Source organism: Thamnophis sirtalis, unplaced genomic scaffold, assembly GCF_051295495.1.
Source record: "Thamnophis sirtalis isolate CommonGarterSnake01/CBP01778 unplaced genomic scaffold, rThaSir2_p1.2 scaffold_10, whole genome shotgun sequence".
In the NCBI taxonomy this organism is placed as follows: Eukaryota; Metazoa; Chordata; class Lepidosauria; order Squamata; family Natricidae; genus Thamnophis; species Thamnophis sirtalis.
The window spans coordinates 41,606,531-41,632,565 of NW_028261390.1; the positions used below are offsets into that span (position 1 = coordinate 41,606,531).

General features: G+C 35.6%; 1 protein-coding gene across 1 annotated transcript in view; it reads right to left on the reverse strand.

The window, feature by feature from the left end:
* SYNPO2 (synaptopodin 2) overlaps positions 1-25,708 on the reverse strand; it is a 105,016-nt gene extending 79,308 nt beyond the window's left edge. Inside the window, exon 1 of the mRNA XM_014065920.2 lies at positions 25,434-25,708. Within this exon, the coding sequence (XP_013921395.2) occupies positions 25,434-25,538 (105 nt within the window). The 5' untranslated portion in view covers positions 25,539-25,708. The remainder of the gene's footprint in view (positions 1-25,433) is intronic.
* Positions 25,709-26,035: the final 327 nt, after the last annotated feature.

A 26,035-nucleotide genomic window follows, 5' to 3' on the forward strand; every position in this document is an offset into this window, starting at 1 on the left:
ACTAAAGCTGAATATGAATGCATCTTCAAAAAGAGAGAAATGCAATCCTGTCTATCACCAAATGTAGGCACGCAGGTTTATTTTTGAAATATTGAATGCATCAGACTGGAAACACAAATCACCAAGTAGAGTAACCCATAGGGTTCAGAGAACCCATAGACACTAATAATAACCCTGTCTAACCTCAAAATCTTTGCCCAAATAAGTCATAATATAGCCATGAAAGGAACTTACAGGATTTTGAGGAGACATGCTGCTTTAATAAAGGATTCATCTAGGCAATGAAGGTAGTAAGTATGCCAACAGTGCCAAACACAATTATATATAAAATTTTTGTTCTGCTTTTCTAGTTAAAAACATTCAAACTCCTAAGGGATTTGATGACTATAAATCAAAGTAAGCACATTTTAGGGCAAATGCTGTCCAGAATACAATTACAAATCGTTCATTCTCAGGAATTCATAATCTTGTCTCCCTGTAGTTACTTTCTGGTTTACAATGTGGCCACATTTAAATATTCAAAGCCATGCCTCAGAAATGTTCCACCCCACCCCTGCTCTCAAGTAAAAAATCAGTAAGAATTGTGCAGCTGGTTTTAACAAAATAATGGTCTCAGATGATAACTGAGCCCATTGTGCTCTTCTGAAAATAAATGGAAGTTGAAAATCTTGTAAAAATGAACATTCAGTGGCACAATATCTTGAGCAGATATTTGGTTGTAATGGTTTAACCTTCCCATATTTTCCAGATGTTATGGTCACTTGCAAATATGCGTGTACTGTGGTTATTGTTTTCTACATACCCAACCAATGGATTTAGTTACTTGACAAATCATACAACTTAAAGGCAATATGTGGTTCTCTACTAGTCTTAAAATGAAATCTTTAAAAATATAATATTATTTGAGACTTGCAATCAAGCATAGTATTATACCATTTTATAATATACAGTAGTTACATTATTTATTTCTTACTTTTTGTCAAGTATGGAATTCAAAGTTGTATCTGGAAATGGGGCATTTTTTTCTATTTACTTTTTACATCTAGCCATGATTAAAAACAATTCACATTTTTATTTGAAAACAAATCTGTTCGTGGTTTTTTTTTTGAATGCCTACATTGTAAAATGTAATTTGCTTAGCATCAAATTTTCCCAACCAATTTTCCTAATGAAGGGTAATTCCAGTTATTTAACTATTACACATTTTGGGGATATATGTTTTGATTGGAGAACTGATCCATGGCATTTGGTATGATGAACATTACAAGAGATACTTGAGCTTCGGATTATGTATTACTCTGAAACTGCAAAATTAAGTATATTCATCTTAAGATGCAAACTGAACCAATTTATGGTTTCCCAAGGGATTCTCCATTCAGACAATAGCAAGGTTTAAACAGAAATAAACAGTTAAAACATGAACTCATAGATGATCTTCAACTTAAAATTGACTACTTTAGAAAACTCAATCATGGCCTCCTGGAGAAACTGCCTCTCAAATGAACACACTCTGCACCTGGAGGCTTGGGACTGTTGCCAATTACATTAAAATGTATGATTTATTATCTAAGAATCTCCAGTACCTTAATCTGATATTGTTCAGCATAGTTTATTGCCCTGTTCATCGTAAAGAAGTATTGTATGTGTCTTCTGCATATTCACGCTACAAATGAAAGTGATTTGAGCAGAGTTAGGGAAGTTGGGGTATTCATATGTTTTGGACTTAGAGCTTTCATAATCCCAGCTATGGGCTATACTCTGTGGAGCTTAAAGGAGCATTAACTCAATATATTCAGAGGGGACTTGGGGACTTGGATTTGAAGAACTTATTTATGGAGAAATGCACTGAAATTTCAAAATCATAATAAATAAATGAACATTGGATATGGAAGCAACTGCACTTTCATGACCTCTTCTGTTTTCAATTAATTTTTTTTTCTTCCTAGCATTTTCCCACAAATTCAGGCTTTTAAAAATCAATTGAGTGTTGATCCATTGGTTGTGACAGGAATTAACAAGTTGGCTTGATGCCTGAGCCTGACATTGTGGACTGAGAGAGTGTGACAGGCTCAAAGTCACCCAGCTTGCTCTTATGATTAAGGCAAGACTAGAACTCAGAGTCTTCTGATCTCTAGCCTGATGCTTTTACCACTAGATCAAACTGTCTCTCTTTCTGTGTTCAGTTAAATGCATATCACTTTGTCATTTATATTTATCTCCTCTTACCTTTCCAGATATTATTGGGAATTTAAAAGTGCCAGGCAGCAGGCAAATGGGAATGCCAGCTCCCACTGCAGCTTTTCACTATTAGAGGTTTCCCTATGTTCAGGGCCCTCCCTTGACACAGGTATATGGATAAACAAAGTGAAGTTAGCAGTATCTGCTTCAGCTCTGTATTATTACTCAGGGCATAAAAAATCAGCAAGAACAGAGGCAGAAGCAGGAAACAGCAAAGGTGCAATGTCTCATGTCTCATTGCAAACACAGCAAATCTGGCTGGGAAGGGAGCAAAATTTACTGTGCCAAGAGGCGGGAAGATAGAAGGCCTTCTAACATGACCCCAGCAAGCTACGCCAAGGAGAAGAAGCTCCTCATTCTCCTTGCCCATCACTCAGAATCTATGCATGGATATGGGAGATAAGCACAACTTACTTTCTATTACTTTCCTGACACTAAATTACTCCCACCCATGTATCCCCAAAGGTTTGTTTCAGTTTTTGCTCCAAGTTAACTGATTTCATCCAGTGACAATCACAGTATCTGGGTGAGTCTTAGTAAAAATCTTAAACTTCCCTGCCAAACTTCCCTGTTTCCCCCTTTAGTAAAACATGAGTCATAAATGAAATCTGAAATTGAGCTGTATCTACAGAAAATATTTCCTCTTGTGAGAAGAAGACATGCCAATTTATGTTTTTTTTAAAAAAAGGACTACAAATATCATTTTGATTTGGAGGCAGAATTTGAAATAAGTTTCTGTAAATGTTACCTCTTCTAAGGGGATAAAGTCTGTCTGGTTTCGGAGGATTAGGTTCAAGAGTTCAATGTTTTCAACAATAAAACCGTTCACAGTTCAGGAAAATAAGAAATGCTGCCACATAAACAGCCATAATGAAATAGTGAAAAAATAGCTCTTTTTCACAGTATTGTTTTAATAAATCTAGGTTTAATGACTTGCTGTGATATTCTTCATTTCATTCATCATTTCCTTTTTAAAAATAACTTGTATGCCATCTACTTGTCAAGACTCCAGGTGGCTTACATATTAAAACCATAAAACATTTTAAAACAAAATTCAGTGTTAAAAAATATCAATTGTGTGTTTCCCCGAAAATAAGACCTGGTCTTATTTTATTATTTTTGCCTCCAAAAGAGGCACCAGGTCTTAAGCACCAGGGGAGATCTTCCACTGTCTCACCACCCAGCAGGAGCCCATGAGGCTGCTGCCAGCCCACTTCTTCTGCAGCTACTTGCCACCATTTGCGTGAGGCACCCCAGCCTGTTTCCCCATTGGAGGCCTTCAGGAAAGGCCCCTGCAGCCAAGAAATTAGCTTTGACAGCGCCTCTGGTAGTGAAATGGAGGTTGGGGGGCACTGTGTGTGCCAATCTGGAGGTCATTTCTCAACTACAGAAGCCTTTCCTGAAGGGCTCTGACAGAGAAATGGAGGCCAGAGCTGATGCTCACAAGCGGCGGCAAACGGCTGCAGAAGAAGTGGGCCAGCAAGGTGAGTCAGGTGCGTAAGGTCTGGCTGCAACTGTTTAAGGTAAGCAGCTCCACCACCCCTATCCCCATCCTAGCTTGATGGCACAGTGGTGGCGCAGTGGTTAAGGTGCAGTACAGCAGGCCACTTCAGCTGACTGTTATCTGCAGTTCAGCGGTTCTAATCTCACCGGCTCAAGGTTGACTCAGCCTTCCATCCTTCCGAGGTGGGTGAAATGAGGACCTAGACTGTGGGGGCGATATGCTGACTCTGTAAACCACTTAGAGAGGGCTGAAAGCCCTATGAAGCGGTATATAAGTCTAACTGCTATTGCTATTGCTATTTACCCGTGAGCCTCGCCCCACCCAATGCAACCAGGTGCAATGGAGAGGGAGGGGTCGTAACTAGGGCTTATTGGGGGTAGGGCTTATATTGTGTGCATGCGTAAAAATCTAGCTTGGGCTTATTTTCAGGATAGGTCTTATTTTAGGGGGAAACACAGTATTACCATAGCAAAAATCTTTAGTGCTGTAACCCATACAATAATGAACTGGCCTTCACAGGAATCATTATTTTTTATTAAAATTATTGAAAAATTATCCTTCAGTAACATATCTGTAGGCAGAGGTTTCCTCACAGAAATTGCTATCCCAGATACCTGTCCAATGTACATTCTTCATGCCTGATTCCAGATAAATTTTAGAAAAAATATTTTTAGTCAATAACATGAACTAACTATTCTATAAAGCAGGCAGGAATTGGAGAACAATTTTTCTTCTCAAATTATCAAATAGTTCCAGTTTTTTCAAATAATTAAGAATTATTATACCGGTTTTGGAATCTTCCAGGACAGAAAACCATTTTTGGGACCGGTTTTTACATGACTGGAATAATTACATTGATAAATACTCATGGCCTTTTCCACATATTTCTGTTGATACAGGTAGACTTTGATTCATAACCATTCATTTCGTGACCATTCTAAGGGACAATAGCACAGAAAAAAGTGACTTACAATCATTCCTCACATTTACAGTATGACCATTGTAGTATCCCTATGGTTACATGATCAAAACGCTAACACTTAGCAACTGGCATGTATGTTTGCAGCATCATGGGGCCATATGATCATAATTTGTGACCGTCCCAGGCAGCTTTTGACAGGCAAAGTCAGTGGGAGAAGCCAGGTTCACTTACCAACCATGTGATTCACTTACCTGTAGTGATTTACTTAACAACTATGACAAAATGTTATAATATCAGGTGTACCCCATCACCTTGCTTAGCAATGGAAATTCCGATCTCAGTTGTAGTCATAAGTCAAGTAATACCTGTATATGCATTGGGCAGAATGGGAGGACAAATCATGTTGAAAGAAAATGTTGCTAAGAATTTTATCTATTAAGAAGTAACAATTGAATAAATCATTAGAATCATATATCTATGAAATTTGCCAGCACACAAAAGAAAATGAGAGAAGAAATGAGAGGAAGAAAGGGAAATGAAGCAAAATACAAATAACTTCCTTTTGAGTTTTTTGATCTGATCTGTTTGGTTTCAATCTTTGGATTGGACGGGTTATGTTCTTAGACTTCACTTTAAGTTCATGTTTATTTTATTTATTTTGGTTTTATGATAGTTTGCTATCTAGGTCATTATATTGTGAAACAAGCAGCTACAACAAACAAATAATAAGATTGTTTCATGTCAAATGAGAACAACATGGTCCTCTTTATGCATCTAGCTCTCTAGTGAAGTTGAATAATACAAATGGATGAGATTTTTTTCTACTTGCTTCTGGATAACAGCTTAAAAATTGGAAACTGTCTTTAGAATAGCTTGCAATTTTTTAAAAAATGAACATTTATGCAAGTACAGTTAATAGAATCATTCCACCCCTCATAAAGGAAACATGAGAAACCCTCCTCAGGGCTGCTTTTTCAGATAATACCACAACTCCCTCTGTATGCTTCAAAACTGAAGTATTTTAACACACCAAACTGAGGTCAACTGATCATATCTTCTTAGTTTAAATGCCTTGCTCACAACTTCAATTACTGCTGGGGGTGCATTGTAGTAGGATGGGTTGATTGCCCTTACATCATGTTCCTACTCTTAATCCATAACAACGTAGAAAGGACAGCTTGGTTTGGTTAAATGGCAGAGGGGAGAAGGATTAAGCATCTTCTTCTCCAAGTTTTGTGCAAGTTTTTTGGCTGTAAGCATCAGTACAAACCTTGTGCTTCCACTCAGACTAATCATTTCAAAAGCACATTTTTAAATGTACAAACACCACATATAGTTTGGAATGCATAGCAAAAGTTTGCCAAGTTATATTCTATATATCTCTTCACCTTTGCTTTGCAAGCTGTTTCTATAAAGTAGTTTTTTTTCCAATATACTATATTTTTTTTACAGATGACTACTCCACCATTTGGCATTTATAACATCAGTGTCTATTGCCTGTGGTACATCTAAAGTCCCAAACCAATTCCATAAATTGAAATTCAAAGCACAACAGATGCAACCAATTTTCTCCATACATTGTGTCTGTATTTGTGTGACACACCATTAATTAATTTAACTATAGTAGATAAGATAAGCAGACTGGCTAGGTTTATACATATTAGGTTAAAATGTTGATGAGTTGGTGGTTTAAATGAATTATAATCACAGTCAATACCTTGCAAATAAATTGCAACAGATTAATTATGCCTGCCTCTTCCAATGGCCAAAATATGAGTCTCCAGTTTTTCTCTCTATGTATCTAACACACTACAGATTCAAAGATATCGAATTTATAGTATGAATTTGGTTTGTTATACAGTACCAAAGAAGAATTGAAATCAGAATAATGACATAATTTATAATCTCATTCATACATATTCACACATTTTAAAATAATTGACATAATTTAAATAAGCATATATCTTAGCATAGCAAACTGGCAGATGATTTTGGTGCCACCTGAACCTGTTGCCCAGTTACTAATTCTTGTGAACAATTTTACTCTTTCTCTTTTGACTCCATTTAATTAGATTCTGTAAGTTAACCCATCAATAAGAATATAGCAGTAGACTTGTAGTAGTAGACAGTAGTAGTAGTAGTAGACAAGAAGATTGTCCTCTGCAAAACCGAACACACAATCACTTAGTTATTCGCCTTTGTCCAATTAAATGATCACAACTCTTGTTTTTGAGCTCTCATATTTCTGAAAAATGGGGCTTTTCAATAAAAAAGAGGCTGCGGAAAAATGGATTCAATATTATAGGCTGTTTTCAGCTAACAACAAATTTATTTAAAATAAGATTACCAGATCTGAGTTGCAAAGTTCAAAGAATTTTCTATAATTCTGTGCTGTTATCTAAAAATGCTCTGAATTTTTACAACCTAAATCTGGTTGGCCTAATCTAGTGGCATCAAGAAAATAGATTTAGATATTAAGGAGAGTTATTAATATAGCAATTTCTTTTCCTATGGCAAAATTGGTCCCTGGAGAAGATATTCAAACACTAATGGGAATCATATTGTCTGTTTTAGATGAATTTTATTATTTTTTCATAAGTGTTTTATATAATATTGTTTAATTGTTCATTTTGTACATTGCTTTGGGATGAAAAACTATGTTGATACTCCTAATATTCTTAAGAACATTGCAAGCAAAGCAAAGTACAGTAACAGCAACTGTATCATCTTTAAATTATTGGCTGACTAATAAATGCAACACATTTTACTATTAATTCTTTGTGGTTTGCAAAACTTTAAAACATGGCCATTACATTTGTTTTACAAGAAGCAGAATTTTTGCAGCACAGTCAACACCAATATTTGAAATTTAACTCTGTTGCTGCTTGTCCAGAAAGTTAAATTTACTGGATTGCCTTAAAACCTTTTGAAAGTTTCCTCCTTAAGAGAAAGTTTGCCTTCTAGTAATGTGGGGTCTGTTTTATTAAAATCCTATCTGAACTTTGTGTAGCTATGGTCCCTCCAGTGAGTCATACAATAACAATTCCCAGTTTGTAGCCAGTTCTCCAGAGAGGCAGAAGAAAAACGGAGCTGCTTCCTTTTAAGGGAATCAGATCTGTTTGCTCTGATAACTTCTTTCCAGTCCTATTTGAAGACATTCTCCATAGGCTATGAATTAATACTGATAAAAATATATCTTTCATTTGCAGGGTATATAGATATAGAAGAATAGAGTACTTTATTTAATAGATTTACTTTTCAATTTGTACATGCAATGACTTGCACATGTTTGCTTTGTATTGGAATTTTGTGTTTTTTCCTTTGGCAAAATTAGGTTATTATCTAGAGATGTCTTAAGTTTTCTATTATCCCATATTTAGTTTATATAAGCATGCAATGTTGTTCTATAAAACTATGTGACAAGCTATCTGCACTTATCATGCTTTATTACTCAAGGGCTGGATTCAAGTAGTTGTGACTTGGAAGAAGAATTGCCAAGCCTTAGTGCATTGAAGTCTGTGAGAAGCTTTTTGCAAAAATTTACTTACAGTTATAACCGTTCTCATGGTTAATCTCTGCCAATAGTTTTAGGCAGGTAACTTTTTAAAATTTAGTTTTTGTCTTCTTTGCACTTATGAAAAGGGCAGAACGGTGTCATAGGTTGCAAGCATATCACTTGATCCAACCTATTGTTCATTTGGATTCCACCATCAACTTTAAATATTAGATGTAGCTCCATCAACATTTGGATCAAGATCATAGCGATTCATTACAATTCCATGAAAATATAAGAAATATAGATATATGCACATAGCCTGCAAGGAAAGTAAACACAGCATCCAAGGAAAACTGAAGGCCAGCTGTTGCTGACTTCAAAATAAATAATAAATAAATAAATATCCAATTTTGGGGGAAAGCGCCATATACTCTAAGTAGTATTACAAATATTATCTTATTTCTATCTTACCTTTATTATTATTATTATTATTATTATTATTATTATTATTATTATTATTATTATTATTAACAACTCAACGCAGTAAGTATATTTTATACTCTTTGTTCCTCCTATTTTCCCCAGTGACTGACCTAAGATTACCCAGTTGGTGTTCATGGTGAAGGCAGGACTAGATTTCAAGGTCTCCTGGTTTCTAGCCTAGTACCTTAAGCACTAAACCAATCTGATATGTAATCTGTAACCACCTTCATTATGGTCTTCCAGGAATGTTTGTGGATTCTAATATAAAATACACAGTGAGTCTGGGGATATTAATATAACAATTTCATTTGACTTTCTTCGGCTCAGGAAGGAAGAAGTAACAACTTATATAAACAGTGGTCTTACCAAGTTTGTTGCATAGGAGTTACAAAGACCCACTGTATTCCTTAATAAATTATATATTTTCTTGTAATTTCTGGTGTTCCTTCAGAATCATCCTTTCTGCTGTCTCTGGCTTTAATTGGCACTCCACAAATATTTATATATTCTTAAGATGCAAGTTCTCTCTTTATCTCTTTATGAGCCATGGTGGTGCAGTGGTGCGAGTGCAGTACTACAGGCTACTTCTGCTGATCACTGGCTGCCAGCAGTTTGGCAGATTGAATTTCACCAGGCTCAAGGTTGACTCAGCTTTCCATACTTCCAAGGTTGGTAATTTGAGGACTCAGATTGTTGGGGGAGATATGCTGACTGTAAAGCACTTAGAGAGGGCTGTAAAGCACTAAGAAGCTGTATATAAGTCTAAGTACTATTGCTATCTCAGTACTTCAAGGTGATGTTCCCCTTCTGATTTTAATTCACAAAAATGGTAGTATGACAGAAGAGAGAATGACTGATTCAAGAGAAACCCAGTGAATTTTGATGACGGTGGATTTGAACTGGAGCTTCCCCTTAATATATTCCCCTTACATATTTTTAGCTCCTGTACCTATTTTTTCTTGTGCTTCTCTTCAGGCTTTCTCCATTGCTGCTTTGCTAAGTTTCAGGGGTCCACCAGGGGGCTTCTACCCTGTTTACCCAAAAATATAACCTATCCTAAAAGTCCGTCCTAGCTTGATTTTTACATGTGTGTCCAATACCAGCTCTATCCCCAAAATAAGCCCTAATTAAGATCCTGCCCACTCCAGGTGCACAGGTAAAAATTAAGCTAGGGTGGGATGGGGGTGGAGCTACCCTACTACTTACCTTTGGACAGTTGTAGCCTGGACTCGCACACCCTAACATCTGTCTCACTGGCCCATTTCTTCTGCTTTCTTGAAGGCCTCTGTAGCTGATAACAAAGCTCTGGATCAATCTGGAAGTCTGTTATCAGCTGCAGATGCCTTCAAGAAAGCCTTGCCTGCCACAGAAAAAGTTCCTGAAGGCCTCTGAAAGTGAAAAGGAGGCCGGGGGTGACACGCACAAGTGAGATTAGTCAGTGGATGACATCCCCCCAAAATAAGACCTGATGCCTTTTTCTGGTGGCCAAAAAAAAGATAGGGTCTTCTTTTCTGGGAAACACGGTACCAAGAGTCTTCTTACAACTTCAGTGCTCACAAAGGGACTCTATAACTGCTTTTAATTTTTCTGCCATGATCCCAGTGGGTGAGTGCATATCCAGTTAATAGTCAACATTAGCATTCATCTGGTTTGGGCATAGTTCCAGTGAAAATAAAGAAGGTGCATTTATATCTAGGAAAATCAAAATTACACTGTTGGAAATCTCCATCCTGCTGGATCTCAGAATCTTCAAGCTGAGAGATCTCTTCCTTTGTCCCATACTGACTTTTATATTTATCATTCATTACAATATTTGCAATGGAAACATGCCAATTTTGTGTGTGTGTTTTCTTTAATTTAAAGTAATATAAAAAGTGCAATGATTTGTGTCTTTCCTCCTTGTCTTCTGCCTTTTGTTGACTGAAATAATTTTCAAAGAGACTTGTCAAAAACTTCTGCTACCTCATCTATTAAAAATGTACATGATGAGATGGGAAATAATATGTCAATATGTGTTTAAAGTTATTAACTGGAGCAGGTTGCTTCAGTATTGTGATTGTATCCATCAATGAACAGAACACACAATATCAATTAATGAATAGAAAATACAGTTCAAATTATATGTGCAGCAGTGGTGGGTTCCCACTGGTTCAGTCCAATTCAGCTGAACCAGTAATGATTTGGTGGCCTGGGTCGCTGGAACAGGCAGTGACCCAGGCCTGCCACACACCCCAAGCCAGTTTTTCAGGCACCGCCGTAGGCAGCATCATCTTGGTTTTTGCTTCTGTGCAGAACAATTTTTATTGCACTGCACATGGGTGCCCACAAGCAAATCCACAATGGTGACTGCCGGAACCCACCCCTGATGGGTAGGTTAGATTTTTTTTAAAGCTTTGCTTCATCTTGCTTCAATGAGGAAGTTGTTCTCATTTTCACAAGGTTAATATCAATGGCACTATATGACATGATTATAGAGATTGACTAAGATTATACCAAATCACTATAATTCTGTACATATTTCTAAAGGCATATGTTTGACTCAACTATCAAATTCTTTTGTATCAGAAGTGGAGGGGAAATCAAAACAGAAAACATGGCAGTTGCAGCATCATAATTATATCCTTATTTATTTCTATGTGTATCTGATATCAACCAACTTGCAGATGCTGAAGGTATCAGGGCTCAAAAGTCAGAGGCCTAGAGAATGAATGAATGAATGAATGAATGAGAATTTAAGAATCCAAATGCATATTCTTCAGTGTTACCACAACTGCCACTGCCACTGCCTTACCATGTACTAGTCTCCTATCATTTTGGAACTACAAAATAAATTGATTATAACAGAACTTTAATGGAGGTCATTTCAAGTATAATTCTTTGGGAGAATTATTTCCTCTGTTCCCTGCCCTTGCAAAAACATTTCTTAATAAGCCATGATTGGGACAGCATTATTTGTGGAAACTCATATTTGACAAATTGTTTGTTAAAGAATATAATTGACAAAACTAATTTTAAGCTATAAAAATAAAATATATTTATCAATTTTCAGTTTATTGCAATAAAGTTATTTGGATTCTATTTCCAAGTAAGAGTTTAACCCGTTATATCACTTTTAGTACTTAAATTATCAAGCCACATAATATGATATCATTTTAATTAGTTAAATTCTAAGAAAAAGTCCTTTCTATAACAGTTAACTATAAAAACTACAAAAAAAAACAAAAACCCCACATAGTTTACGTTATTTTCCATAGAACAATTGTAAAGGGTTGGAAATTCTCTAAACAAAGGTCAAAAGTAATTGCCACTATAAATGATGGTGAAGTTAAAATGTATGCTATTTCCTGTTTTATAATTCTGAGCTGAATCTTACATTTACCTAATGGATCTGTATGGAATTATGTTAAAAAGGGAATTCCACCCCAAAGTTTTTGTTTCTATAATGTCTATTCTATCTAATTCTTCTAATATTTCCATTTTTTTTTACAAATAGGGAGGCCGCAAACTTCCAGTTTCTATTTTTACTTTCCTTGATTATATATAGAAAATTTGATATAAACTAAAAAGTAACAGAGTTGGAACTTTTTGGTTTGGATTTTTGTAACTGTCAGAGTACAAAGAACTACCGAGTTGGAAGTGGCTTCAGAGGTCATATAATCTGCTTGGTGTAAAAGCACTGTGGATAGATGACAATAAAGTAAACACTAAGCATTTTGTTGACCTCTATTATCTGGTTTTGCTGAGTTTCAATATGTTTGGTGCTGTATGACAAGGCTTCTGTTATTCTTGTTTGCAAACTAAATAGATCAATTTCTTTTAAATGTTCATCATAAGACTTGGTTTATAATCCCCTGACTTTTGTAATATTCCTTTTCTGAATAAATTCCATTTTCTGATCATCCTTTTATACCGGAGTGGCCAATATTGGGTACACTATTGCAATTGGGGTTGTTTGACAAAGGTAGACTAGAGTGGGGTAATGAATTCCCTTAATTTATATTCTATGTTGCATTTAATAGATTTCAAAATAATATACCCGTTCCCAAATTCAATGCAAAAGTAACATAAATATTGAGAAGGAATATTCATTAGGAGTAGCCTTTCCTCTACATTGACAAATTCATTCTTGTTTCTTCTCCCATTTAGGTAAAGGTAAAGGTTCCCCTCGCACATATGTGCTAGTCGTTCCTAACTCTAGGGGCGGTGCTCATCTTTGTTTCAAAGCCGAAGACCCAAAGCTGTTCAAAGATGTCTCCATGGTCATGTGGCCGGCATGACTGAATGCTAATGGTGCACGGAACGCTGTTATCTTCCCACCAAATGTGGTTCCTATTTTTCTATTTTCATTTTTATGTGCTTTCGAACTGCCAGGTTGGCAGAAGCCCATTTACATGACTAGTATTACTTCTGATTCTACACATCTGTTTCAGAAAATTTAAAGAAAGCAAAGCAAAATTAATGCAGGGGGATATATTTACAGGTGAGAATTAGCACACAAGGAAACCATTCCTTTTGATTTTTCACTAGAGGTTCTCTGATCTTTACACTGAAATTAGGAATGCATCCATCCACCCCAACATTTTCCTCCCAATAGTTAATGTTAATCTTTTGGAATTCCCAATGAGTTCTAATTTAAAATAAATTGCTAAATTAGCAAAATTGGCATCCTATATATATGTCAGTCAGCCACAATATGTTGGCTTTCAAAATAGTCTGTTGATTAGAGATCCTATCTTTAAAAAAGCATAGGAACATCATTGTAGAAAAAATTGGTCTTGATTGGGCTTGGAATATACTCAGAAATATGGCAAAAACACCTAATTAATTAATATTATTATTCCCCTGTCCTTACCACTTTCTATAGAGGGAGGATTGAAAGCATCCTTTCATTTTGTATTACTGTTTGGTTTGGAAATATTTCTGTTTTGGAAAGGAAGGCTGTGCAGAAAAGACAGCAGAAAAGATTATTGGATGCTCACTTCCTTCTATTTAGGACATGGCATCAGAGGTGGTATTCAGCAGGTTCTGACCAGTTCTAGGGAACTGATAGGGGAAATTTTGAGTAGTTCAGAGAACAGGTAAATACCACCTCTGATTAGCCCTGCCGCCATCTATTCTCTGCCTCCCGCGTCCCAGTTGATTGGGAGGGAATGGAGACTTTGCAATAACCTTCCCCTGGAGTGGGGTAGGAATGGAGATTTTAAGTATCTTTCCCCTGCTACCCCCACCAAGCCACTCCCACCAAGCCACGCCACTCCCACCAAGCCACGCCCACAGAACCAGTAGTAAAAAATTTTGAATCCCACCACTGCATGGCATATAAACCCTAACCCTTGACCAAGGTCCGCAGTATTGGCAGGGAAGCTACACATCCTCTATATGACTGGTTTTCATTGTTGCCTTCTGGAAGGAGACTTTGTGGTATCCGAAACAAAACAACTAGATTCTGTAATAGCTTTGTACCATATATTATCAATCTTTGTATATATGTGTATATGAATGGGTATGGGTATAATTCATTTTCTTTTGGGAGAAAGCATCAGCATTTCATTTTTAATGTGTGCCAGTATATTCACAGAAAAAAGTGACAATAAAGGCTGTGCTATGCTATGCTATGCTATGCTCTTTGATGGTTTATGTACCAGCAAGTCAGTCATAACCTTTAGCAACCACATAGAAAGATTTTTTCCTGGCAAGAACACTTCTGACCTTAATATAAATAGGGAATGTTAATCTATGAAAGACAGAAAGTGATGAAATATTCTGAATGTGGGACAAACTATCATTTGGTATTGCCAAATTGGTTGCTTTGGAAAAAATGAGCTCAGAGTAAAATAAAAATCCAAAAGAAACTACAGAAGAACTGCAGATTTTTAAAATCTGGATGGTGCTGACTTATTTATTTCTTCATCTCATTAAATTTAGGTACTGCCTGACTCCAAAATTCTGAAAGACACCAAATCTTTAAAAAAAAAAGGGCAATATATGAACTGGTGTATGAAATGTTTCCACATAGTGGAGATAAGGATGGTTTATAAAGATAGAGAGATGTGGACATAATATGAATAGTGTTGGTATAAATTGTAGTTAGCTATATTTCACATTCTTTTTATTGCCTCGTGTTCTTAATTTATTTGGCTTGTTAATGCCTATTCCTTTTCTGCACTTTGCAGTATGTTACTTACACCAACATGGTGTATGTACAGCAAATAAACAAAACATTGTAATGAATATGCCTAAAAGGCTGCTTATAATAACATGTTTTACACATGTGTAAACTATTTAATTGTGACTTAAAATGGTTAAAGTTTAAGAATGGTCAAGTATTTAAATTCTATCTGTCCCATTTTTATTTAGGTCTCACTTCAAAGTTATAAGGACAATTGTGAGTTTATCTCATAATTAACATTTTATGTAGCATAGAATGTGTTTGCCTTGTTGTCTAGTTTATAGGCTATATGCCCAGTTACTATTCTACAAGTACAGATGCTTCATAAAACATCATGTTGTTTTTCTAATGTGACAAAGATTTACCTAAAGCTGCTTATATTTTCTTAGCCAAATCCTGTCACAATTTCAGTTGTGCTCAGGTCTCCCATCTTTCTTTCATCCAGCCTGGCTAAGTAACAATCCTGAAATCCAAATATCTTGGTCTAATTTAAAGTTTACAGAAATGTATTTTTAGTTTCCTCAAATGGTATCCCCAGTATGTTTTTGTTCAGTGTGATCACTAGAACTTTTTCTAAAGCAGATAGACAAAGCAAAAGCTGACAAAAACAGCTGATGAAAGAGCAAACAAAATATTTTATTTATTTTATTATTTAAAAGTAATAAATTAATTATATGATTATTAAATTATTGTGCCACTTTTCTCTTCTATAATCATATATGCCCATATTCATGTATGCATGAATATTTCAGTATTGTGTTTATTCATGTATTTTTAAGGCTAAAGGTGAAATCTAGTACTTAATAACAGGTGTATGCTTTCTAGTAAAAATTCCATCAATTTACATTCAATAATGCTATTAATTTCTTCATTCAGTGTGGTTTTAACCATTATCACAAGAAAGGAAAGACATTATATTTTTCCATTGTAGAGAAATTGAAGCCTGAATTTCAGATTGATCTTTTAGCCAAATCTGTTCTCTCAATATGCTGAAAACCACATAAGCTATCCTGAGGGTATTCTAGTCACTTTCTTTGCCTACTGTTGAAAATGAATTAAACACTGAGCATTTGAACAGTCAAAACTGAAAAACATCTATATTAGTCTGATACAGATAATTGATTTGAGTATTTTATTCTGAAATGCAAGTAACGTGATGCAATTGTGTTTTATTATCTTTAAAGGGATAATTTAATAAGAATTCACTTTCAAAGCTTAACCATCAATAGTTTATTTTATTTATTTATTAAATTTATATGTGCCCATCTCACTATCCAAAGTGACTCCTAATATGCAAGTAGATACTGTGATCTGATCAAATTGAAGCTATAATAGAACTCCATTAAGCACTTCGTTAATGTTTCAGAATATTTCTATTGTGGAAAATAAATCATGAACCTGATTTTTGTTACCTTAGTTTATACATGAAATATAGGATAATTATAGCTTGCTTAATGCATTTATTCTCATATAATATTTGTCTAAAATGAATATTTGTACCAATCTTCCAAATGTTTTTGATGTAATCGGCTACACAGAGAACTACATTAAATATTACTTAGTCGCTAGTATTTTTCCACTATCACGTTATTAATTTTGCATTTCTATGTGATTTTCTATGTAAATGAACCCTGTCCTCCAGTCTTGGAAGTCAATAAAAAACAATTCATGAAAAATACACCCACAGTTTCATTTCACGAGTGATTCCCAACACAAATGCTGGTCTGCAAACATTAACACTGACATTGCTGCTTACATCAAGGGTGAATAATTTCTGATAGCTCCAGAAATCACCATGTTTTACCCAGAAGTTCAGGAACTACATTAAAAGTGGGGCCAGATAAAGGTAAAGGTAAAATTTAACTTATTCATTTTTTGGGGGGAAATTTTCCCCATCCTGGCAAATTCTCATTTATTCTGGAGTCACACAAGGTATAATTCATTGTATACCTGCCTTGAATGAATACAGTGATGTGCTATGCAAACACTGAGGGAGTGGAGATCTCCCTCATGCCAAAATGTAAACAGAATAGATCAAATAAAGAGAACTTTGGAACAACATGAAAAACACAATAGTATAAAAAAAGGACAATGTCAATATCGATTTCACTGGGATACTATGACGGTAATGAAACATAGGTATGGGTTATCCTACATATTTCCTAAAATATCACAGCATAGAAGCAATTATTTTAAGTGTGGAGCCTAGAGAACCAGTACACCTTTTTGACGGCTGTCTTGACAAATTGACATAAAAGTTGGTTATGTAACCACATAGTAATGGTTAAGGACTATAAATTACGATCCAATTGATACATTCAATAAGATTTATGTCTTATATCAGTAATATGTTACACTGGTCTTATAATACATATAAAATGTTTGCAAAAAATTAATTCAAAAATGTGTCAAAAGTGTTTTTCAGAAGTAGTTTGTCATTCTTCCTAGGGCTAAGAGTAGGTCCAGCTGGCTTTGTGCCTAAGGTAGGACTAGGATTCACAGTCTCCCATTTCTGATCTGATGCCTTAATCACTATACCAAACTAGTTCTCTATTTGTTTCACAAATTAGAAGATATTTCCATATGAATAAGATTTACACTACATACTTTTTTATTATATGTCCTGACTCTTCACCAAGGAGATAGTTTTTCTTCCTGAAGTAATATATTCTATAACTGTCTTATAGAATAAATGGGGACATTTAGAATTGTGAGAAGATGGGATGAGCACTATCACAGAGAGAAAGTTATCTGTTCAAAATGGTTCTTATTTTAGGGGTGGCCCATTACAGTGAATTATTTAGAAAAAGACACTCTAGTAAAGTAGCTCTACACTAAAATCTCTCTGACCTGCCTCCATTAGAAGAGAGGAAGAGTTATGGTGGTTCAGGCAAATGGTCTTTATATTCTACTATGTTCATATGATGATGAAGAAGATACGTTCAGAAAGTTCATAAACAAAGGTGGGAGAGCATAGTTCTTTTCTAATTTGCTTCTATTATTCCCCTTATGATACTGGAAAGTACCAAACTGTTATTAATGTTAGTAGCCACTGATATTCCAACCATTTCATGTTTCCTGTCCCTCATTATGAACAATAGCTCTCACCCACACCGAATGCCAGCAAATTCCACAGTCAGTTGTAAAGAAATGGTTCCGTTTATTGGACTCTTCTGACTCTTCTCAGAATTTCTCTAAAATTATTAGCACATAAAAACCTCTCTAAGCCATATTTCATGTCATACTTCTATGTATTCATGTTTCTCATACTATGTTCCCTTTGTCTATTATTTAGGTCAGGGGTGTCCAGCCTTGGTAACTTGAAAACCTGTGGACTTCAATTTCCAGAATAGTCTGGAGGTTCAAGTCCACAAGTCTTAAAGTTGTCACAATTGGATACCCTTGATCTAGGAAATTACTCTCATTTTACATTCTTGTATACACAGATGGTTAAACCATGCCAACTTTATACATAAAGATGTTTGAAACAACCATTTAACAAACTACATACTGAAATGAGGTTCAACAATGAACTTGGTTGGTGCATTATGTCACATGGAGAGAGTGGGGAAGGGAGGGAGAAGGAGAATATGAATAAAATCCACAGTGCTATTTTTGACAATAATTCTCTTGGAGAGTAGGCAAAACTACTTACATTCCTGTTCCAATTGTTATTGTTCTGTATTATTTGGCAAAGACAGTGACTAAAACTGTCTTTACGTTTTGGACTGAATTGCCCAAATGCTTGAGAAAGTATCTTCAAAAGAGTATTGACTTTCAGCGAACGTTGTAAAACAAATGTAGAACATTTCTACACATTGCTCATCTTTAACAATATTTCAGATATATGTTTAAGCAATGATTTATATATTTCTGTCAAAATATAAGAGATTAAAAAATTAATCTCTCTTTCTCTATATAATAATAGATAACTGCAATACAAAATGGATATTCTCCAACTGAAATGTTCTATATGTTTAAAAATATTATTGGTGCTGTAGTAATCTCCATTTTACAAGATGTCATAGGAGTTGCTCTCTTCCTACTCCTATTAACATCCATGTTTATATGAAACCCCTGACTGAGGTCATATATCGGCACAGGTCTAATTATCATCAACATAATGAGAATACTCAGTTTTACATCTCTGTCTTGGGTGGCCCAAATGGTGGTGTTGAGGTGCTTATTCAGTGTCTAGAAACTAGATGATCTGGATGGGAAAGAACCTGCTGACAAGACTAAGGGGCTGTAAGTTTTAGGGTTAGGCTTGCAGCTTCAGCCAAGAAAGCCTTCGCACAAACATTGGTTGCACCCGTTCCTAGTTTAGGATTCATTGCTCTCGCTCACACATTAGTGACAATTGGATAACTGCAGTGAACTTTACTTGGAGCTCCCCTTGAAGCTTCAGCTGGTCCAGAATGCAGTGATGGGTACTTTACAATATACCCATTATAACATCATTGCTATATGAATTGGACTGGCTTACAGTAGGCTTCTTGGTGCAAATCAAGATACTGGTCATCACTTGCAAAGCCCTACATGATGTGGAGCCATGATAGCGAACCTATGGCACTTGTGCCATAAGTGGCACGCAGAGCCATCTCTCTGGGCATGCGATCCATCACCCATTGCTCTTCCAGTTTCTGGTATGTGGGCCAGCTGGTCTTCATGCACGTAGGAGCGCTGGAAACTGGAAGAGCAGCCACCCAGTGCACATGCGCACACCAAAAACCAGAAGACCATCTTCCCAGCATGCACATGCTCTTCTGGTTTCTGGCATGCATATGCGCACTGGCCAGCTGGTCTTAGTGCGTGCATGTGCATGCCAGGAACTGGAAGACCAGGTGGCCAGTATGCATGCGTGCACCAGAAACTGGAAGATCATCTTACCTGCTCTTCTGGTTTCTGGCATATGTACGCAGGCATGCATGCCTGTTTCAGCACTTGGTGCCAAAAAGGATCGCCAACATCGGTGTAGAGCAATATTATTTGCAGAACCATTAAGTCCTGGTGATTTCTGCACATCCTACTAGGTCTGGCAACATGGGCACAGTCTGAGTTTCCTTAGTGAAATAGTGACATCTGATGGGGCCTCAAATGTGTTACTTCTCTTTCATAGCACCTACCTCATGGAGCAGCCCCCCCCCCCCCCAAGAGCTACAAATGATCCCAATCTTATTGCCTTCATGAACACAGTGAAGACCTGGCTTTTTGCCTGAGCTCTCTAGCCAGGAAGTTATTTGAGCTATGGGTATGAAATTTTTATGGTGCTTTGACTTGGTCTTTTTATTTATTTTTTCTGTTTGCTATCAAAGTTCCCTTGGTAGCAGGGCAGCCATATACATTTGTTTGGCCAACAAACAAAGATTTTGAAAGCACAATGAGTATCTAGAATTCAATTTTATAGGAAACATAATAGTGGCATCAGCCAAGTATCACTTAATAGAACATAAATATGCAATGAGCCCATTTATTAAGATGGAACCTCAGTGCAGGTCTGCTATGTGAATAATGGGTTTTCCTATGGAAAAGAATCAGAATCTTTAAATTTCAAATCTGTAGTCACATTTCCTGTTGAAAATGATTCTAGGATTGTCTTGTGAATATGAAAAGGTTGTAATAGTGCTATGTTTTTAAATGCTAATAGTGCTATGTTTTTAAATGTTAAGCAGACCATAGTTTCATCACTTTCTTCTCTAGTTGAATACAAATATATTATTTCTTTGGTATGCCATGTAGTTAATCTAGTCCAACATCTGGATCAGTGCCCAAACCTAAACGATGACTGACAGTGATATATAAATCTCTCTATAAAATAAACTTATCCCATAATGCTGAGGAAGCATGAGAGATTCTAATCCTTTTCTTGGGTTGACCACATAAATATTTCCCATATGAACTGTATCATCCAAAATATAAAGACATGTTACATGTGATCAGTAGACTTCAGCATAACCATGAAGGAAAGTCCTTCACAGTTTTTTGTTGGATGATTCTTTTCAAGTCTATAATAAAATATGCTGCATGTTAAAATCCTGTCTTATCTTTAAGACAGCGACTTATGGTCTTAATAATTTTAAATATTGATTTGCTAAAATGATGAAAACAAAGTTCTTTTGGTAACTGAAAGAAAAAGTGATGAAAATCATCAAAATCTGTGCCAAAATTAAAATGTCTAAGCAATGGATTGGATGCAACTTAATATCCTTAGAGTACGTTTATTAAAATTAATGGACTTAGTCATGTACATTGAAGTTCAGTTGATTATTCTAAGTCTGGATCAAAGTGTTTTTTCCCTTCATATCTAAATACTTTGCAGGATCTTTCTTGAAATGTTTTATTGATAATTTCTTTTTGTTGTGGTTTATATGTCACGATATCATTAAGAAAACAAGTTCAGAAGTTCACACCATGTGTTTAGATCTGCCTTATTCCTATTGTATAATTTTTGTTTCACAAAAGTGTAACAAACAGAAAATACTTGGCAAAAATATTCAGACAGGAAATGTTAAACTAAAACACAAGACATTTAACTCATACACTTCCATATTCCCTCTTCTAGTCCTTTAGCTTACTTCAGTAGACATTCAAAAATAACTGTATTTTAAAACTGTTAGTTTGCATAATATGGCCTCATGACTGAGTTATCCATATTAAGTGAAGTAATTTTTGATTGCACAGGCAACCAGATGTTTTAGCATTGGATCTGGCATTTTTATCCATCTAACAACCTTGGATAAGCATATGTTGTCTGATAGTGTTAAAGGTATAGTCGAGGGTGTAAGCTGTTGCAAGTAATGCTGCCTTTTGCAATTGACTCATGGTGATTTTGTCATTGCTGATGGTGTTCAAGAAGTGTTGCAGATGTTATGAGATTGCAGCCAAGGTGCATATGTATTTTTACGCATATGTGTGTGTGTGTGTGTGTGTGTGTGTGTGTGTGTATAGTGTGTGTGCGTAGTCAGTCTGTCTGATCATCTTGTAGCAGCTAATTAGGTTGTCCACTGCAACAATGTCTATTCAGCAATGTTTAGTCTAAAGACAGCAGAAGAGTTTTTCAACTGGTACTCCAATATTGCAATACCATATTTTTCATATCCAGGATCAAGAATTTGGATCCTTAATCCTATATGTAGTATCTTTATACATAAAGATTATATATATATGGGAAGTTTCTACTTACAGTTATAATAAATAACTGGATTTACATACTGTGACAAATGTTTGTTTGATTATGTGAAGGCAAGCATAAAATGATAGTGTATCGCTTAGTTTAATGCATAAATTCAGTCAGTTGGTATTATAACCCTAATTACGTCTAAAAGAGAACATAACCTCCCAAAGTGTATGAATCCAGCCAATAGAAACTTAGACCTGGAAATATAATCTCAACTACACTTCTTCTCCAACAGGATCTGATAGCAGAACTGGAAAACCACGTGAAAGTATCTAAGCAGATTAGTCAGAATCCCATTGGATTCTGGCAGGCTCTTAAATATACATTCACAGGAAAGGTCTTATACAGATCAAAGACAAAAACAAGCTTTGGGGGTCACATTCCCAAAATAAATGGAGAATAGTCACATAAATCTAAGTTTTAATTTGCAGAGCAAAGTAGATAGAAGTAGTTCAACAAGCTTTCAGTACCAGTCATGCCTGAAACCCCAGATTTTTTCAGAGACCATAGATGTCCAAGCAGGATGCTTAGGAGATCTGCTGAATCACCAGTTCTCTTGGGAAATTTAGATAAGAGAACATGCTGGAGATTTGGCAACTTTCCTTCTCACACAGGCCAACAGTGTGCTGGGAAAGATTCTAAGCAGATGCAGTCCCATGACTGTCATGAAAAGTTTTATAAGGGTTTGTCTCAAAGCTTTCTATCTTTAAATAAAAAAATGAAAATATCTTATGGCAGTTTTTTCTCATTCATGTAAAAGTAAATATATTACAGTAAGTAACGTTTCACATTAAGCAGAAAGAAAATTACTGGAACAGGCATTAGACTGCATTCTATATTTATCAAAAGCGACTATTTTAGTGTGCTTTTTGCTTTGTTTTTACAACCATTCTTCCAAAAATCACAGAATCTTGAGATATCTTACAGACTGACAAATAATAATAATCGCCTACATTTGCATGGATTGGGATTCACTTCATCCCCAACTTTATGTCTCCATTTTCACTTCAAACAGCCACCATAGATAAGCATTAAAACATTTATTTCAGCAGTGTTTATTCAGTAGACTCATGACCAGGAACTTGAATATTATCAGATCACTACATAAGTAGTTATTCATTTTAAAGAATCATAATTAATACTTTGGGAAGAAATGCAAATATATGAGTTATAACAAATTCTATTCAGTGACTGGCTATTTGCTTGAAGTTGCTGTACATATTTTTGTTCCGACTTTCTACTTGTATATGCAGTCCTTTAACTAATTATTTGTTCTACACATTTGAATAAATTAATCCTTTCCTATCCATCAGCCTCCTGTGGATCTAGGGTTCTCAGTTCTCCTTCTGCCAATCCTACTGATACTTTGTCAGAAATTGTCATGATTGCTGTTACACGATGTTCATGAAACCAGTGGAAGGTTCTGTTAGGAACCTCAACTTCAAGTGCTAGTTTCTGTCACAAAATTTCACTGTCCAGTCACTCTTTCTTAACTTGAACACCACATGTGCTCTTCTATAGATAAAGCTGAAAGATATGATAAATATATAGGAGCTCTTGAAGGAAAGGTGAAATATAACTAAACAATCAATGAAAATGAGAGGGCTAGCAAAGGAAGCTGATGTGAGTCTTAAAAGGAGCCACCGTATGCAGAGGCACTATATCACTGAAAATCACATGCAACAAAAGAGAGAGAGGGGGGGGGGGAATCAATGATAGATGATGCCTTTATCTCCTGCTGGACTATAAAGATTTGATTTGAGTCAGCAGGACAGTTTTTTATATTTTCAGTGATATCAACTACAGCTATCTACTAACCAACCATCCCTAATCTTTGCATATAATGAATTCCAACTAATAAGAATGTATCGTTCAGACTTTTTTATACAAATCCATGTTGAAATAGCCACTGCTTTTTCTTTTTCTTTTTATCCACTGCATTTCAGCCAGCAATGTCTTTTAATACTTCTAATGCATGATATCAGTGTTGCATTCGTCCTACAATTGTGCTCATTCTGTTAATTTCTATAGTGCATTTTTCCTGTGTCACTAGGTGGCAGAATTCCATTATCACAGCTGTGTCCCAACTACAATTACATTCAAAATAGAAAGCTCTTTTTTATTGGTTTTCCAAAAGAAAATTTACTTTCAGAATATGAAATACTTAATGATAACATTCTTTTGATATTAGTACATTGATTTCATTAACCACTCATTGTCAAAGTACCAAAAGAATTGGCACTTTCAAAATAAAGGAAGAACATGAAAGACAACTGGTCCTTGATTTTAAAAGGTAGTTGCTATAAACTTTATTTTCAATACTGAAAGTGAACTGATATAAAACGATTCAACAAAATATTACAGTAAACTTTGGCTGTCCTGAAACTACTATAATATATCATGTTCATGAATCATTGAGAAGACAATGAAAACATCTCCTTATTCCTTATTTGTTTCTTAATAAAAGCAAGCTGTATAATAAAAATAAATTTCACTGAATGAAAGTATCTGGATCTTTATATATGCACAGGACATATATGCATCTTTTGCTTGAGTATGCAGAGCTAATATGCTGAGATTTACTTGGTTGTGCACAATGTAGGGCTGCTGATTCCTAAATTCAAAATTATGATTTTTTAAAAAGTAGAATGATTCTGGATTATGACTTAGACTTGACATATTCAATGTTAGTCACACCTCAAATGTTTTGCAAAGGTTATATTTTAGAAAGCTAAGATCTTCATTAAAATCTGTTGTTGTTCCATTCTTTTGATATTAGTACACTGGTTTCATTAATTACTTATTGTCAATGTTTTTTTGTAAAATACTATTGATTTGGGTTATGCTATTGGAGGATTTTAAAGCAATTAATTAGAATTCTCATATCCTTGTTATTTTGCTTTCACCTATAAAATACATATCAATTTGTCATCAACAATATTTTAACATTGTTAGTTTGCATAAAATGAGACAATAGCCTCTTGACTGAGTTGTCCAAACTAAGTGAAAGGTTAGGTGCAATTTTCCCCTTGCAGCTATAAGTTTACTTCTTTGCCAAAACTGGAAGAAAAAGTATCACCAATCTCTCATCAAATGAGGTTCTGCTCATTCAAAACCTAGTGCTTACTGCAGAGTGTCCTTTCAATGCCATTCAACAAGTTCAACAGAAGTTAAAATTAATCATCATTTCACCACACACACACACACACACACACACACGGAATCTCTTTGTACTTTCCAAGATATCAAGGTAGGAATATTTTTAAAAGATAATTTTCTTAAAAAGGGCATATGATAATACATTTGAGGAAATTATGTAAGTACTCCAAGTGTTCTAACTATCAAATTATACTAACCATAGCTTTTATTTCCTTCTCTTTCTCTACACATATGTACAAATACATACAGATTAAAACAGGAAGGGAGATACTTTTATTTTCTTACCTTGGCAATCTTCAAAGGCTGCTTTTCTTCCTTGCCACCCTGAAGCCTGAAACCCCAAGGTGCCCCTCCAGTCATAGTGATGCAAATATAATCCTGTACACCCATTATCTTTCTGGGAGAATCAGTCAATGTTCATTTAAAAAAAAGTATCTTTAAAAAATCCTGCAGCTGGAGATTTGCAGCTGGACTTTGCCTTCTAGATGGTGTTAGTAAGGAGAGAGAGAATCACTGCTCTTGGTACTGCCTGTGTTCTGCACTTGGTTAACACAATCATTGACTGAGAGCAAGGAAGCGCTCCCAGTCCAAGGGATCAGCCCACTTTTTCGTCAGATTTGCTGTGCTCAGCCCACCTTCGTGGTAATGTCAGAGGAACACAAATGAAAAGCACTCGGCTGTGAGGCAAAAAAAGGGCTATATTTAAATCTAAGAGCATTTGCCTGTGACAGCTAAATCAAAACAGCCAGGTCAAAGGACTTGTTAATCTCCCTGCAATGATTTAAGACAGAGAGTTTACTTTTGTAAGTGGTACCAGACTTGTTAAGCTATAGTTGCAACATATTCTGTGTTCTCATAACCCAAACAAAGTGTAGGAGGGGAAGAGG